Here is an 18,112-nt window from a genome sequence, read left to right on the forward strand (position 1 = left end):
ACTTGTAGCTCCCACCTCGAGCACCGAATCCACCGAAGATTGTCGGCCTTGTCATTCCGAGTGACCCGTGGGCAGCCATTTTGTGTTTCATCTCGAGGTCCCTTTGCAATCCCTGGTCTGTTGACTGGTGGGTCTCTGAGGGGGTAACTTTGAATTTCTGCGTGGGTTGCTGTTGCCAAGGCTTGTTGTGTCCAATCCGGGCACCGACGCTGCAGCACTCGACATCCTTCGTGGGACAGCTCGAATCCAGCTCCTGGTCGTCTCCTGGTCCTCGTGGCTGAAGCTTCACCTCTTTCACCTGAAATCACCCGACATCGGTGGGCATCTGTCCATCGCCTTCCTGGTCACTGGCTAGTGACCCAGACTCTGTCCCCTCTGCTTTCAGGTTCTTCTCATCTTCGATCCAGGCTTGGATCTCTTCGGACACTTCACATCTTCACAACAGCAGCACTTCTTCGCCAGCTCCCATTGAAATCGACAACGCGACCCGACACCAATAGACACCTATGCACCCGGCTTCCCTGGGTGAGGTAACTCGAGTACTCCGGTGCTCACGTGGGTGTTAGCCCTAGAACTTCCTAAGTCCAAAAGGGTTTGGGCCTGGCTAATTTCTAAGTGTCCCTAATCTTTAAAAATCTAACCGTGACTTTCCCCATAGAAGCTAATGGGAGCTCACGGCTGTGTTCACACACGGCCCCCATGGGTCCCCTGTGTCATTACCTTGGGTGGTTCCTTGGGGTCCCAAGGAGTCTACAGGCTCTAGGCCTTGTGTCTAGTTAAGTCGTGGTTCTTATACCACTATTTTAGTATATGGTTTGGCTCGCCCCAAGGGCCGGACGTGTATTTGTGCTATTTTACTGTGATTATTGAAGTGTAACGAATAGTTTCTTACCTGTCGGTGTAGTTTTGCAGCTTGAAGATCTTTCTGGATTCACTATGCTGTGCATTATTCCGCTATCTTGTGGTTGGGTCCGGATTCGTAGTCTTTTTTTTTTTTTTTTTTTTTTTTGTAGCCCAGGTGGGCGGCGACGACCCACCATTTGGTGCACCTCCCGTGACGTCGTCGTGCTTCCTGCGGAAGTCCCACCTTTGGGGCGCCATCTTCGGGTTCTTTTTTCCCTTTTTTTTTTTTACCCTAGGCTATTGATTAATCCTTCATGTCCATTTTTCTGTACGTTTTCATTCCTTCTGATCTTTTCCATTTTACCCCCTCTTCCTCCAGCCTCATCTTCCTGGCGGAGGTGGGTGGGTTCGCTAGTGAATCCAGAAAGATCTTCAAGCTGCAAAACTACACCGACAGGTAAGAAACTATTCGTTTTGCAGCATGAATCTTTCTGGATTCACTATGCATAGACTTTGTAGCGGTTTTCCTAGTTCTGTGGCGGCTGGGTGGTAGATGAGCGTTGGTCGTTGAAAATGTGCTGAAGCACCTTCTGTCCAACCGGTGCTTCCTTGTTCATCTGAATGTCCACGCAGTAGTGTTTCGTGAACGTGTGCACAGATGCCCAAGTTGCCGCGAGACATATGTCCTGGATGGGCGTGTTCGCCAGGAAGGCAACGGTTGCCCCCTTCTTCCTTGTGGAGTGAGCCTGAGGCCCCTCTGCTAGCTCCTGTCCAGCCTGTTTGTGGCAGAATTGAATAGTGAGGGCAAACCACCTTGCGATGGTGCCCTTAGTCACTGGTCTACCCATGAAGCTAGTAGCAAAGGACACAAACAACTGCTTTGATTTTCTGAGTTCCTTCGTTCTCTCAATGTAGTGCATCACCGCTCTTCTAGCGTCGAGAGTGTGTAGAGCCCTTTCTGCGTTCGAAGTCGGGTTTTGGAAGAAACTCGGTATCTGAATACTCTGGTTCATGTGGAACGCCGACACCACCTTGGGCATTAAGTGTGGGTCTGTTCTCAGGACTACCCTGTCCTTGTGAATCTGAATGTAGGGTTCCTGTAGCGTTAGTGCTTGAAGCTCGCTCACCCTACGTAGTGAGGTTATGGCCACCAGAAAGGCAGTTTTCATAGTCAACATTTGCAGTGAGGCCTTGTGAATGGGTTCAAACGGTGCCTTCATGAGTTCCGTCAGTACCACGTTGAGATTCCATGCTGGCGGCGGCAACCTTTTAGGAGGGGCAATTCTTTTGGCTCCTTCCAGGAATCCCTTCACAACCTGCAAAGTGAAGAAACTTCCACCCTTCTCTCCTCTGGTGTAGGCTACGATCGCCGCTAGGTGTACCCTTAGGGAGCTCGAGCAGAGGTTACTCTTTAGAAGGTGTGTGAGGTACCTCAGAACTGTTGAGTCTCTTGTCATTCTATTTTGCAGCCCCTTCTTCCTGCACCACATAGTAAATCTCTGCCATTTTGTGCTGTAGCATTTGCGTGTAGTTGGTTTTCTTGCCTCCCGCAGCACCCGCATAGTGCTAGGAGGCAATCTAAGGTGAGCGAACTCTAGGTCTTCAGGAGCCATGCCGCCAGGTTGAGGCTCTCTGGCTCCGGATGCAGGACCTCTCCGTTTTGCATGGAGAGCAGGTCCCTTCTTCTCGTGAACCTGTGGGGATTGCCCTGTGCCATTTCTTGAATTTGTGAGAACCATGTCTGCCTTGCCCACTGCGGAGCCACTAGGATCAGAGTCATGTTGCTGGTTCTGCACTTGTCGAGCACTCTGTGCAACAGGGGTATCGGTGGAAAGGCGTAGGCAAATGTCCTCAACCAGCTTATCCATAGGGCATTCCCTTGGGATTGCTGATCTGGTTGCCGGGACGCGAAGCTTTGGCATTTTGCATTTTGGCGTGTTGCAAACAGGTCTATTGTGGGAGTTCCCCATCTCTGGAAAAGCTTCTCCGTTTCCTGGCCATTGAGCGCCCACTCGTGCGATGCCGAGGTCTGCCTGCTTAGCCAGTCTGCCTCCACATTGTCCTTCCCTGGAAGGTGAATTGTCAGTAGATCTATCCTGAGAGGTATGGCCCATCTCCAAATCTCCTGTGCCAGAGAGGAGAGGGGGAACGACTGTGTCCCCCCCTGCTTGTTGATATAGAACATTGCCGTGGTGTTGTCTGTTTGAACCAACACACTCTGGTTGTACAGGTGCCTCTGGAATGCCTTCAGGGCTAGCAGGATGGTTTTCAATTCGAGGTAATTGATATGGCGTACCGCATCTGCTGGAGCCCACAGATCCCTCACTGAGATTGTCCATGTGCGCTCCCCATCCCTTTTGAGATGCGTCCATGGTCATGGTCATTGTTGGGATTGGTGGTGTCAGGCTTCTCCCTGCTGTCATGTTGTCTCTGTTCTACCAAGTCATCTCCTCCTGCACTGCGTGCGTAACAACCACTAGATCCTCCCAACTTCCGCTTGCTTGTGACCATTGCTGTTGTAGCCATTCTTGGAATGGTCTCATATGCAGGCGTACATTCGGCACCAGCTGGATACACAACGCCATCATCCCCATCATCTTGCTCACTGACCTCACTGTCAGAGCTCGCCCCTTCTGGTAGAGACGGGTCTCCTTCAGTAGGGCATCTGTTCTCCTGTCGCTGGGCACCACTGTGCTGTTTAGGGTGTTGATTTTTGCTCCCAGGAAAATCTTCACCTGCTCCGGTTCCAGCGATGACTTCCCCCCAGTGTATCGAGAACCCCAGGTTCGTCAGAGTGTCTGTCACGCGTGCTGCGTGTCTCTCGCACTTCTCGTGTGTGTTTGCCTTGACCAGCCAGTCTAGGTAGGGGTAGACATGGATCCCCTGCCTTCGTAGGTGGGCCGCGACTGCCGACAGCCATTTTGTAAAAACCCTTGGCACCGATTTTAGCCCGAAGGCCAGGGTTGTGAATTGTTAGTGCTCCTGGTCGATGTTGAACCTTAGAAGGCCCTTGTGTCTTCTGTTTATTGGAATGTGCAGGTAGGCATCCTTGAGGTCCACGGTGACCATGAAGTCCCCGTCTCTTATTTGGGGCAGCACCTCCTGCAGCGAAGTCATTTTGAACTTCTGCGTTCTGATGAACTTGTTTAGGTATCGCAGGTCCAGGATGGGTCTGAGGTTTCCGTCTACTTTCGGGACCACGAAGTAGTTCGAGTAGACCCCCTTGTTCCGTTCTCTGAACGGCACTGCCTCGATGGCTCTTTTTTCTAGTAGTTTCAGCGTTTCTTCTCTGAGTAGGGCAAGTTCTTGAGCCGATCTCTGCCTTCTTTTTGGTCTTCTGTTTGGAGGTGTTTTCATCAAATCCACGCAGTATCCGTATTGCATGACGTTCCGTATCCACTTGTCTGTGGTTATACGCCGCCACTCCTGAAGGTAGAACCTCAGTCTTCCGCCTACTGGTGTTGGATGCTCGTAGGCTTTTGATTCTTCTCTCCCCCCTGATGTTACTGTATTGCGCCTCACCCTTGGGGGTATGTCGTGGGTAGGCGTCCTCCTGCGTACTGAGTCACTTTGATGAGGGTTGGTCACCCCCTCTCCTCCTCTGGCCACGTCCGTTCCCTCTCCCGCGAAAGGACTGGCCCAGAGCTTGGTACTGCCAGTTTTGCTTCTGTTGACCTTGTTGTCCGTGACTATCACCCTGCTGACCCTGCTGGAACATCTGGTGCGACGCTCCCTGCTGGCTTCCTCCCCGACCGTAGGGTCTCCTAGAGGGATTGCCTCTCCTCATCCCTTTGAGCTGTAGGGCCCCCATGGACCTCGCTGTTTCGTTTTCTTTTTTCAGCTAGGTGAGTTTCTCGTCTACTGTTGCTCCGAACAGTGTCTCTCCATTGAAGGGGGTGCTAAGAATGTTGTTCTACACCTCCGGTTTGAATCCAGAGATTCTTAGCCATGCATGTCTTCTCTCGGTGACCCCTATGGCCATTAGTCTTGCCGAAGTCTCTGCCCCGTCCAACGCCGTCTTTATACAACAGTTGGCGATGTTTTTACCTTCTTCCACCAGGTGGGAGGCCCTTTGGCGTATTCTTCGGGGAGGTGTTTTACTAGCTCCCCCATCTCGTCCCAGTGCTGGTACCTATTGAGAAGTGCATTGGAATTCGCCATGCGCCAGTGCATTGCGGCGTTCCTCTCGACCTTTCTTCCTGTGAGGTCTATCCTCCTGCTTTCCTTATCAGGTGGTGGCCCCGAAGTTGCTGGCACGTTGGCCCTTCTCCTGGCCGTGGAAGCTATGATGAAGTCGGCAGTGATACTACCCTTGATGTAAGGGGGGTCCAGAGAAGAGTGCTTATACTTCTTCTCCGTCCTGGGCGTGATCGAACGGCAAGTCGCTGGTTCCTTAAAGGCCTCTCTTCCCCGATTCATCACACTTTGTAGCATGGGAAGGAATTGGCTCCTCGTCTGGATGGGGAGCAGGGTCTCGAGGAGGAAATCTGCTTTCGGCCTCTCCTCGTCCAGTTTCACGCCGAAGGCTATCGCTGCGCTCCTGACCACCATATTGTACACCCCAATGTTGTCGGGCGGCGAAGGCCTCGAAGGGTACGTGTCCACGGGCTCCTCGGGGTTTTCGGTGTCGAGATCCTGCCATTCAATCTCGTGGCTGGTTGATGGCGCCGAGCTGTAGAACGACTGCTCGTCTTCTTCCTCGGCTTCGCCCTCATAATAGGTCTCGTCTTCCTCTTCGATATCTCTCGGCAGCCCCTCGGTGTCGAAATCGTTAGTTCGTCAGTGGAGCCGTTGGAATTTTGAATTCCTTCATCTTGGCGTCGAACTCCTTCCTCTGAAGGATGCTCTCCATTTCGGCCTCGAGCCGCCTCTTCTTTTTCTCCATCTCAGAGATGCTTTCGGCGTCGACTGCGGGCCTCTTCGACGGAACTTGCGTCAACGCCGGCCTGTCCTTCTGCGTCGAGCGCCCCGTTTCATGGGTGGTCTTCGACGAACCTAGCCTTTCGGCGTATTTCGGCACCAGGGAGTCCTTTTCGAAGGATCCGCTCGGCCTCTTGTCCATGGCTCCCCCCTTGGTCGTCGAAGTTTTCGGCGCCGGGGCTCCCTTTGTGGACTTTGACTCAGATTTTCTCGAGTCACCCTCGGGTTTGAGGCATTTTCGGGTGTTTTGAGCTCAACGATTCTCTTACCTCGTCTTCATTTTTCTTGTCGGTCTCTACGACCGTGAAGTTTTCGGGTCCCTCTGCGACGTTGTCCTCATCGTCTGTGGAGAGGCCCAGATCGTAGAGCGACGGGGCCTTACCCTTGCCATCCATGCTGGCGTTGGCTCTTCTCTGACGTTCTCACCCGGAGCGTCTTCGGCGCAAAGGCTGAGCAGGCGTTGCAGTCCTTGCTCTGGTGGTCGACCGGTAGGCAGAGGTTGCAGACCGGATGCTGGTCCTTCTGCGCGAACTTGTGGTGGCAGTTAGGGCAGAACTTGAATGGCGTCTTGTCCATTGCGCTCAGGGCCTCTGAGTGCGCATTCTCCAAGGGCGTCGAAGAAAAAGGCGGAACACTTCCTTCTTCGCGCTCCTGATGTAATATATTCCTTTCCTGTGATATCTTCGTAGATATTTATCGACGAAACTCGCTTTTCCTTCTTCCTTCGATTGTAATTCTGGAGCTTCCCGATGACGATCCAGACCCAACGGCGGAAAAAAGAATCTGAAGATGGCGCCCCAAAGGTGGGACTTCCGCAGGAAGTACGACGACGTCACGGGAGGTGCACCAAATGGTGGGTCGTCGCCGCCCACCTGGGCTACAAAAAAAAAAAAAAAAAAAAAACAAAGAAAAGACTACGAATCCGGACCCAACCACAAGATCGCGGAATAATGCACAGCATAGTGAATCCAGAAAGATTCACGCTGCAAAACTTATGTGTTTTGACCTCTAGTCTCATAAAGAGACTAGGAGCGTGCGTTTAGTAATATATATATATATATATTCACTGAAAAAACCATGGGTTTCACACACGTTATAGTTAGGAATTAGCATTTAAAAAACCTTGCAAATTCACTGAAAAAACCAAAGGTTTCACACATGTTATAGTTAGCTGGACATTTCACTCGTAAAAAACCATTGAAATTCCCCCGTTATAGTTAGTTCAGCTAACTATAACTCGCGCGCCCGCAATGCACTACTGATGACGTCACATATTACATCACTCATGACATGGTCACTGACATCACTCATGACATCACTGATGACATCTCAAATGACATCACTGATGACATCATCCTTGTGATAGAGTGGCAGACCTCCTCTCCCCCTAATATAACCATTGAAACACACATTCAAAAATAGAAACTAAAATGTTCAAAATAATAAACATATCAATATCAGTTACAACAACCTATTCAGTAATTCTAAGAACCACATACACATACAGTAATTCACCAACAGTCCTCTACAGTCACTCATACATGTACTCACTCATCATATGTACTCATACACCTGTACATCCCGTTACACAATGCCACTCATCCATAGAGTAACTCACACACATAGTCACTCATGCTAATAAAGAATCAATCATCCATTTACTTGCATATACAGTTATACACACACCACCACACTTACTTCTACAGAAACTTACATATACTTACTCTTTTAAACAATCACTTATAGAAACACATACTTATTCATACAGGAACTCTTCCAATCTCTCACTCTCACATATACTCACTTATATACACCAATAGTCACATATACTAGTTTAAAACATATGTAGTTACTCATAAAGACACTATTGAGACAGTCATTCACTCACTAACACACCCATGCACACACTCATCCACCCATACAGTCCTGCACACATGCTGTATTCAACACATACAAACAGTGAGTCACTCATTCATGCACCTATGCACTAAGTAATACCCCCCACCGAACCATACAGAAACTCAGACACTCATAGTGATAAAAAACCAACTAATAACCTATATAGACACTCATGTAGCTACTCACCAACCCATGCAGCCACTTATACACAAAGTAAGAAACTGATACAGATATTTAAATATTTAAAGATTACTCAGTAAGCCATGTATTCACTATGATACACTTAAACAGTCAGTTACACAAAAAAAATTCCAAAAAAAAGTATCCATTTAGACACTTATATACCCATTTATTCTTCCTTTGACCTTGAGATATACATAAATATAAAAAATATATAATTTTCATAAAAACACACATTCACTGGATGATGTCATCAGTGATGTCATCCGTGATGTCATTTGAGATGTCATCAGTGATGTCATGAGTGATGTCAGTGACCATGTCATGAGTGATGTAATATGTGACGTCATCAGTAGTGCATTGCGGGCGCGCGAGTTATAGTTAGCTGAACTAACTATAACGGGGGAATTTCAATGGTTTTTTACGAGTGAAATGTCCAGCTAACTATAACATGTGTGAAACCTTTGGTTTTTTCATTGAATTTCTAAGGTTTTTTAAATGCTAATTCCTAACTATAACGTGTGTGAAACCCATGGTTTTTTCAGTGAATTTCAAAGGTTTTTTAAATGCTAATTTCTAACTATGCCTACAGAGATAGGACATGTGAAGAAAGAAGAAAAAATGCACAGAAAGAAACAAAAGAAGTGCAGAAAGAAGCAACAGAAGTCCTCAAATACGAAGATAAGTGCAGGAAGAAGGATAACGTGCAGAAAGAACAAAAAGAAGAGCAGAAAGAAGCCTTGTTGCAAAATCATCCTGTACCCTCAACTTTTTCAGACGGATACTGGTGGTAACTGAGTCTGACTAACCAGTCCTAGAGCCAGTGCTATGTTAAAAGACACTTAGAATACAGTGAAAACACCTACATACAGGGCATAGGGCATGGGGATTAAAACTACCTCTTAAAACAGGCCACAGGGCGTTTTTGCACACATTAACTCAGGCCCCGTCCCCTCCCTTCACCACTGTGTAAACACGCCCTGTGTCCATTTTTAGTTGGGAGATTAAGTTCATTTGAATCCTGAGGGTCCCTAGGGTCCAACTAGCCCACTAGGTACCTCCAGTAAGTGCCACAGAGCTGCGTTGCAGAGAGGTGTAAAAAGTGGCACGGCCTGGACCACCTCTCTGCAATGCAGCTCAGTGGCGCTTACTGGAAGCACTTGGTGGGCTAGTTAGCCCCCAGGGGCCCTCAGTATTGAAGGGAAATTATATCCCCAATTTAAAACATGCCATAGTGCGTGTTTGCACACGTCACCTCAGGCCCCGTCCCCTCCCTTCACCACTGTGTAAACGCGCCCTGTGGCTGTTCTAAGTTGAGAGTCCCCCTGAATCCTAAGGGTCCCTAAGGTCAAACTAGACCACTAGGTACCTCCAGTAAGCGCCACAGAGCTGCGTTGCAGAGAGGTGTAAAAAGGGGCTTGGCCTCAGAACACCTGGCTGCAGCGCAGCTCCCTGGCGCATACTGGAGATGCCTGTTGGGGGCGCGTTTGCAGAGTGCTGCACGGAGGGGGCATGGCCTCCGGCACGATGCCAGTCTTTTATTTATTTTAGTTTTTTAAGAAGGGGGGCTGTTTGGTTCCCCTTCTTATTCTAATTTATTGGCCCTGATGACCCCATCCCCCAGGGCCAGTCTCCTAATTATATTTTTTTGACCCCAATCCCCAGGGCCGGCCACTGTTTTTTATTATTTTTAAAAAATATATATTTATAGACACACCTAGGACATGCTGGACAAACCGTACGTACCTATCACCATGACGATTTGCGTGATATTCATTAAAAGGCGACTATGCATGCAATGAATCCACGTGGAATGTATTTACACCACTAGTGAAGCTCTGACATGTCTGATGCCCTACCGTGCCTAATCCTGGTAGACACCCTTGTCGTTTATTTATACAAACATGGGTAGCTATTGACGGGCACATTTAATACACATGCACACCAAGCCATTCAAAGGGGATTCGACAAAAATTCGACCAAAACTATGCAAGAAACCCCCCTCACGGTTAATAAAACACACATCCACTGCCGGATGTGTAATACTTTTTATTTTACTCTCTGGAAAGGGGACGAACATCACTTGAGAGTCACAGCGTGCTCCTGACAGAGCCCAATGCTGTGTTACACCCACCATTGCCTGCCGAGTGCCACACACCTCTGTGTTGTATTCCACTAGCTAGTGCATATGCTATGACACTCTCTAGCCCATGTGCACTGTAACACCACCCCGTGAATATGTCATGCCACACTTGTCTTCGCACGGGTTATATTGCCCCATCTAACGTGCCTTTCTCGATGCCTATGTTATAACGCACAGTGCTATGCCATACATATTACAATCTGGGATCCATATCTTTGTCACAGTGCATATGCAACGTTACACTCCCCAGCACATATTTTATATTACAACTTTAGAGACTAGTTAGGTTACACAACACTGCCCTGTGCATATTACACTCCAAGGCGCATATCGCATAGCACGCGCTAGTGCCTGTGCTATCTCGCGCTCTCCAATGAATCTGTCATTGCGCACAATGTATTGCAAATTATATTTCACGCCCGGTTCATCTTATATCACACTTTTTGGTGCATAGTTTATACCATACACTATATCTAGTTTTCATTTTCAATCGTGCTCTCAGGACTATGTTCTATATAACACTGTGTTCACCTACCCTTTTCACGGGCATTACATTTTGCGATAGGGGGTGGAGGGTCAGGGGGTGTTTCTGCCAAGTGAGCCCGGAGTCACAGTCACAAACGTCCTCTTCTTCCTGAATAAAAGTGAGATTATGCTGCATACTTGTTCATATTTTAAGTAGTTCGCACAGACACAATGTTTTAAAAACAATAAAGTTCCTAATACCCGCCTTCTCTGAACAGTTAGCTTGCTGCCCCATCCCCTTCCTCCCTATCCTCTGTTGTGTGAATCCATGGACTAGCCTCCTCCCTCCTGCCATGCATGGTCTGATGTGCTGCCACTGCCCTCAATTTAGTATGATGTACCAGTCCAGTCCTCCTGCCCTCCATTGCCCAATTCTATGCCCCATCATTGACCTCCTGCTTAAACTCTGTGCTTAGCTTGCTGCCCCTATTCTCCTTCCCCCTGCCCTCCGATGTCTTTGTGCATGCCCCTGCTCCATCCTTTTTGCCCACCATGTCCCATGGACCTGCCACTCCTATCTACTCTGAGTGTTCTGTTGAGCTGCCACTCCCCTCCCACCTGCCTAGAATTGTCAGATGACTGTAACCTGTCCCTGCCACCTCCACCCTGCCTGTCCACATGCCATGCCCCTATCCTCTTCCTCCTGTCCTACATGGTCCATTGTACTGCCACACCCTTCTGCCCTCCCTGGTCTGTTGTGCTGCAACTGCTCCTCCTGCCTGCCCCGTGTGGTCTGTTGTGAGGTCCCTTCCCCTGAACTTTCTTGTCTGTGCACAGGTCCTGACCCTCCCTTCTATCCTCCATTGTCCTTTGTGCATGCCCCTCCACCCTCCTTCTTGCCCATCATAGCCATTGTGCTGCCACTAACCCTCCCACTTGCCATGCATGGTCTTCTGTGCTGCCATGGCCCCTCCCACCTTCCCTGTGTGGTCGGTTAGCTGCCCCTGACCCCCTCCCACCTTCCCTCCATGGTCTGTGTGTATGCCATCACAGTCTCACTGTTGCTCTACATGGTGTGTCTTGCTTCTAGTGCCCACTGCCTGACCTCCATGGCTATCTTGCTGCTCCTGCCCTGCCCCCTTGCCCCCAGCCCTACTCCCTCCCTCCTGGCTTGTCTGTTCCATTGTAATGCCCCTGATCCGTCCCTCCTGCCCTTTATGGTCTGTTATGCTGCAGCTTTCTCTCCTGTCTGTCCATTATGGTCAGCTAGCTACCATTGCCTCTTGCCCCTCTGTTCTCTGTTGTCCATGTGCATGGTCCTGTCCCCTCCCTCTTGCTTTCTATGGATTGTTGTGCTGCACTCCCGTCCTGCATGCCCTGTGTGGTGTATTGTGCTGCTGCAAACCCTGATGCCTGCCCTGCAGGGTCAGTTTGGTGCACCTCTCCATGTCCCTCCTGTCCTCTGTTATCCAAGTCCATGTCCCTATCCCATTTCCTTCCATGATCCAATGTACCATACTTGCGAACATTTTGAACTTGGTAAGAGGGAGATTTTGAAAAAAAACTGGGGTATTGATTTTCCCCTTTGAGTTACATTGAAAAAGAGGATATTGTAGACAGGAGACAGATCAAATAAAGCCCATTTGAGCTTAAAAACATTGGACGTTTCCTGGCTGAATCGGGTCTGTTGGCATGTATGGTTGTACTACCATTGCCTCTTCCTTCTGCCCACAATGGTCTATTACATTGCCACAGCCTTGAAGGAGGGTAGATTTTGTATCACAGGGGGCCCCTGGCCCGTTCTGTCCACACCTGAAGTATGAGACCCTTGTCCTTGCCCTGCCAGCTGCATTTGTAGGCCGTATTAAATTGACCAGCGGGTCCTGTATTGCTATATAATTATCCTGAGACATCCTTACCACTCAGCCAGCATAAAACCCCTGTGTAGGCCCTTCTGTTCAATATGTAGGCCTCTTTGTTAAATTGACCATAGCTCTGCAATTTTAGTGTATAGCAGTCTGAAGGCAGGTCTGCGAGGCCTTCTGATCCAAACTAGTAGCCCCCACCCTACCCGAGTGCTCCGTGCTCGGTATCAAAGTTCAACATCCCCCTGAAGCTGTCGACATACAGTAGGCTGCATCCTGGACTGGTACTTGCGTCCTGGGCAGGTTTCCCGCTTTTAAGGAAGTGGCAACCGCAGAGCGTCAAGTTAGGAGAACTGAGGAGATTTTATACATGAATATATTGAATTCCCGTACAATACCCATTATTTTCTGCTTGCTCTATGGAACTTACGATAAGCGATTGGCCTGAGAGACTGACCTTTTCACCCAGTCCATTGTCAGCATTAAGTGGGTAAATGACGAAATGTCTGGTAAAATCTGCAGTCGAAGCATTTGGGTAGCATACGTAGGTAGATGTAGCGTGCAAAGGAGCCCACAAAATGATATAAAAAGGAGCACCCACAGATATCGACGGACTACCTCGCCGTCTGTATGTAGGTTAACAGGCAGTGCAGGTTTTCCCCAAGAGCTGGGAGCTCTTGTCTTCCTTTGCTTAAAATCTCTTGCTCTGCTTTGCTTGAAGTATCTTATTCTATTTTACCTATATGAAATGTCATGTTATGTTTAACCATTGTTCTCTTTACTTTTGCATTTAAAAGATTTTGTATTGTAATTGCAGGAATGCTTGCTCTAAGAGTAAACGTGAGTGTTCCTAGGTAACATTTTCCTTGGTGTAACTTGTTTCTCATGATGCATTTATAGATGTGTTTTCTCTCTCTCTCTGTCAGTACATTAATTGAGATACAGAGAATATTATGACAGCTGTATGATTATCTGGATTCTGTTTTTTGTACTTTATGTCTCTATTCTGCGGTTTCTTTGAAGTTGCATCTTCTCATTAAACTGCCATTGTATTCTGCCTCCAATTCCATGTCTCATATGTCTGTTTTCTTCATTTTTGGAGCAAGCGTTCCTAGGCACCCCGGCTCAAATTAAGGTGCCCCTTTTGTCCCTGACTCACTCTCCTGCTCAGTTCTGTGGTGGCTCCCGGGGATCTGGGGACCGCCCCTAGCTTCCTTGACCCGTAATAGATCTTCCCTCCAACAGCCCCTCTTGCAAGTCCTGTATTGTTGGTTTGTTGCCCCTGCCCCCCTTTCCACTGCCCTCCATAGTCTGTTGTGCTTCCACGGATCTTCCTGCCTGCTCAGTGTGGTTAAATTGTTGCCTTTGCACCCTCCTACCTGCCTTCAATTTTCAGAGTCCGTGCCCCTGGCCTCTGCCTCTCAACAGTATCCTAATGAACAACTAGATTGCTAACATTCTATATTTATTACAAAAGTGTGGAACGCCTGACATCATCTTGATGTAATCAAAACTGTAATACCTAGAGCATTTCCTTTAGAAATTACATATATGAGAGGGTCTTATTGGCATCAAAATTATGGTTAGTGCTCTAAAAGACTAAAATAAGGACATATTTTCTGAGTTTTCAAATAGCGACAAAGCACTTTTAAATTATTTGTTATCTTTATGTTTTTTTATCCAGTTGACCACTTGATTAAATGTTGCACTTAGGGGAGAGGATGTGGTGTTACTTCCAGAACTGCAGACTTTGCAACTGGGGAACCAGGTTGAAGTTTCTGCTTCAGCTCGACATTCTGTGATTCTGGTCAAATCACTTAGTCTCCCCATGTCTACAACCAAAATGAATTTGTTCTTGTGTGATGTAACCAATGCTCATGTAAAGCACTCCAATACCTGACAAGTCTGCACTATATAACACTGCAAAAACACAAAATAATAAGTGTTTTGCACACTTCTGTCATTGGGCTATATTTGGGCTACATCTGGTTGATTTTGGGCTACATTTGGGCTCTTTTGTCTCCGGTGGCCATCTTGGGAGATTTATTTGTTATGAAGTTTCCTAATTTCCTCATGTACTGCAGTCTCCTCAGTAGGAAATGCTTTCAGTTTTTTACTTTGATTCCATCATGAAGGTATTCAGATATGTCACACATTTGCCATAAATTCTGAATGTTAGCACTCTAGTTGCTCATTAGATCACTGTAGTAAAACTACTCCACCATGGAAGTCTGCTCCTGGTATTAAAAGTGCATGTTTCAGTCTGCATGTCAGAATTTTTTAATGAAATAGAAGAGGATTTGAGAAGTCACTCAAAATGTGCCCTCATTTTCTTTCTTCAGTATTAATCATAATTTCTATGGCAAAATGAACCTCCTCATTGTGTTCCTTTTTAAATTAAATGTTTTAAGTGTTACCAGTTTATTCCAATCAAGATGGCTTCAGGTGTGCCATACTTTTGTCATAATGAAGACAGTAAGCGCTCTAGTTGTTTTTAAGAACATTCTGGGACATTCTGTCATTGGGCTATACTTGGGCTACATCTGGGTGATATTTGGGCTACATTTGGGCTCTTTTGTCTCTGGTGGCCATCTTGGGAGACTTATTTGTTATGAAGTTTCCTAATTTCCTCATTTACTGCAGTCTCCTCAGTAGGAAATACTTTCAGTTTTTTACTTTGATTCCATCAAGAAGGCATTCAGATGTGTCACACATTTGCCATAAATTCAGAATGTTAGCACTCTTTTTGCTCATTAGATCACTGTAGTAAAGCTACTGCTCACCAGGGAAAACTGCTGCTGGTATTGAAAGTGCATGTTTCAGTCTGCATGTCAGAATTTTTTAATGAAATAGAAGAGGATTTGAGAAGTCACTCAAAATGTGCCCTAATTTTTCTTTCTGCAGCACTAATCATACTTTTTATGGAAAAATGAACCCCCTCATTTTGTTCCTTTTTAAATTAAATGTTTTAAGAGTTACCACTTTAATCCAAGCAAGATGGCTTCAGGTGTGCCATACGTTTATCATAAGTAGGACTGTTAGCGCTCTAGTAGTTCTTTGGAACACTCTGGGAAGCTGCAGTAGAACACAAAGGAATCAACTGACAGTCTCTGCCCTTGTTGGATGTACATGTTTTACTGAGAATATCAGACTTCATTCTCACATGACTGAGAAAGATAATGTGAATTTACAGAAAATAAGCTCTCAGTTTAGCCTATAGATCACCTTCCAAACCTCTGTGGTAAAAGCATGAGAAAATATTTTTCTCTCAATCATGATATCCCAGAAGAAGGCTTTTTCACATGGTGAAATCACCTTAGAACATACCACAATTCCTAAAATGAGTATGGTACCATCAACAAATGATTTATAATGTAACTAAAGTCTTAAAACCTTCTATTAACTGCAATGCTTTTTAATGAGGTGCTATCATGTATATTTGTCCCAAGATGGCTGCCAACACTTCTTGGATGAAGTGCTGACAGCCAATCAGATCTCAGGATGAGATGTGTGGTTAGGCTCCGCCCACATATATATATGCTTTTAAATGCTATTTACTCAGGAAATACTGAACAGATTTACACCAGAACTGCAAAAGGCACTTCCTTGACCTTATGGCTACCTCTCTGCCAAATTTCTAGTAATTCTGTTCAGCCGTTCGGGCTGTAGCTCGTTCTAAAGGTCCTATGGAAAAATGCATGGGAAAAACGCGTTTTGGGACCCCCCTTTTATCTCAGCCCCCGCTTGACGAATCCCCCCCGAGACTTTCAGGGTAGGAGCGGAGCGTAGCGCCCCACCTATTTTGAGAAATTCGCGAGGATTCATCGACCGGCGCCAAAGTTATTCAAAATAGAATGTTGCGGATTTCCTATGGAAAAGGGGTCCTAACTATAACTACCTACTGGCGACCGCCAGTAGGAGATATATATATATATATATATATCTATATATATATATCTATATCTATATATCTCTATATCTATATATATATCTCTATATCTATATATCTCTATATCTCTATCTATATATCTCTATATCTATATATCTATATCTCTCTATATATATATATCTATATCTATATATATACCTATATATATATATATATCTATATATATATATATATATCTATATATATATCTATATATATATATATCTATCTATCTATCTATATATATATATCTATATATATATATATCTATATATATATATATATATATATATCTATATATATATATATATATATATATATATATATATATATATATATATATATATATACACATACACATATATATATATATACATACACATACCCCTGGTGTGAATATCGTTCAATTACGAACTCAAGAGATTATAGGCAAGCTGCTTTACATTCCTTCAAGACTTAGCCTGAAGGCTGCTCTCCACAGCTACCACTAGGATAGCTTTCAATAAAGGTTGTCTTTAACCTATAACCAATAAGGGGTTGTTTGGACTGATACAGGGTGCCCACTATAACTAGTGGACAGCATATATCAGGCCAACCTCACACTTCCAATGACGTCTGCTACCCATGTTCCTTTGCATACACATCGCTCCCTATAGCTGGAACCACATGCAAAACAGCTCATTCATCTGCCATACCAATACCCTTCTCTCGCGATCCCAAAACCTGACCATCTGGCTCAGTGCCGCTCCCATGCAAGGAGCAACCCTTTGGAAGAGCACTCTTTGGGAAATCCTGGCATTACCTAGTTTAATCCAATTTAAAAAAATCTCTAAAACCTGTCTCTTCTCTGTATTACATTGGTTCCTGCTTGTTGTCCGCAATAGGTGCTGCACATGCCACAGCAAGAGACTCCTCGCCAAGTGATAGTGGTATATATATGTACACCCCCCCCCAGTCCTTCAGTTCTAGAAAAAATGCAACCTGCACTTAACTCGAGACATTCCTTTCTAGACGTAAACCAAGCAGGAGACACATCCCTGACATGACCTGGCCTGTTAAACACTTGCACCAAAGATCTGCAGAAGGCATCCTGACCCCCAAGACCGGTGCTGTGCACACAGAGATGACCAAAGCTGCGTGGGATGCAGACCTGACTTTCTGCAGTATACAGGCGACACACACAATCAGACCTTGATCGGAAATGCAGCCATGTGAGAGACATGGCAATTTGAATGGAATACACAGCTGGTTCCTCCAAACGTGCAAAGGTACAAGAAGAGAAGCAGCCCTGACATGTGGCAGAAAGCGAGCCATGACCGCAAAACCTGTGTGGAAGGGGCTGTAGCTCTATCCTTGTGTGACAAGCAAGAGATGCCACTCTGATCTGCCCTAGCAAGAGATGCAGCCACCAGACTGCTCACCTTATAGGACCACATTCTCAGTTTGTGATCTTGGCACAAAGCAAAGAGGAAGGCATCATGTTCAAGGCAGTGAACCAGGAGGCTGATGGGTAGATCAGAAAGGCCTTGGTCACCTCTGAAAATAAAATGAAAGATCAGGTAAGAAACCAGCGTTGATTTGAATTCAGAAAAACTCATGACATTGAGAATTGGACGGATAATGTAACATGTTATGCAGATCTGTAGCACGCATGATCACCCAGGAAGGTATCACAGCGCCACTGTGCAAGATCAGCCTGGCCCTGGACAGCTATCGATTAGTACAACTGTACTTCCGAGACAAGGTAGAGTTACCAATCAACATCTGCCATAGATAGGTTTGCTGCATTGATGCAAGTAATCCATTTGAAGGAGTGCACTGCGGAGACTGCAGGTGTGTTTAAACAGTAGGACTAGTGCTGGGCGTTCA

General features: G+C 46.3%; 1 protein-coding gene across 1 annotated transcript in view; it reads right to left on the reverse strand.

Moving 5' to 3' along the window:
* NUP160 (nucleoporin 160) overlaps positions 1–18,112 on the reverse strand; it is a 521,427-nt gene that overhangs the window by 449,010 nt on the left and 54,305 nt on the right. The window contains exon 6 of the mRNA XM_085646519.1: positions 17,665–17,779. Coding sequence (XP_085502645.1) covers positions 17,665–17,779 — 115 coding nt within the window. The remainder of the gene's footprint in view (positions 1–17,664; positions 17,780–18,112) is intronic.

This window comes from Triturus cristatus, chromosome 3_1, assembly GCF_964204655.1.
Source record: "Triturus cristatus chromosome 3_1, aTriCri1.1, whole genome shotgun sequence".
Classification (NCBI taxonomy): Eukaryota; Metazoa; Chordata; class Amphibia; order Caudata; family Salamandridae; genus Triturus; species Triturus cristatus.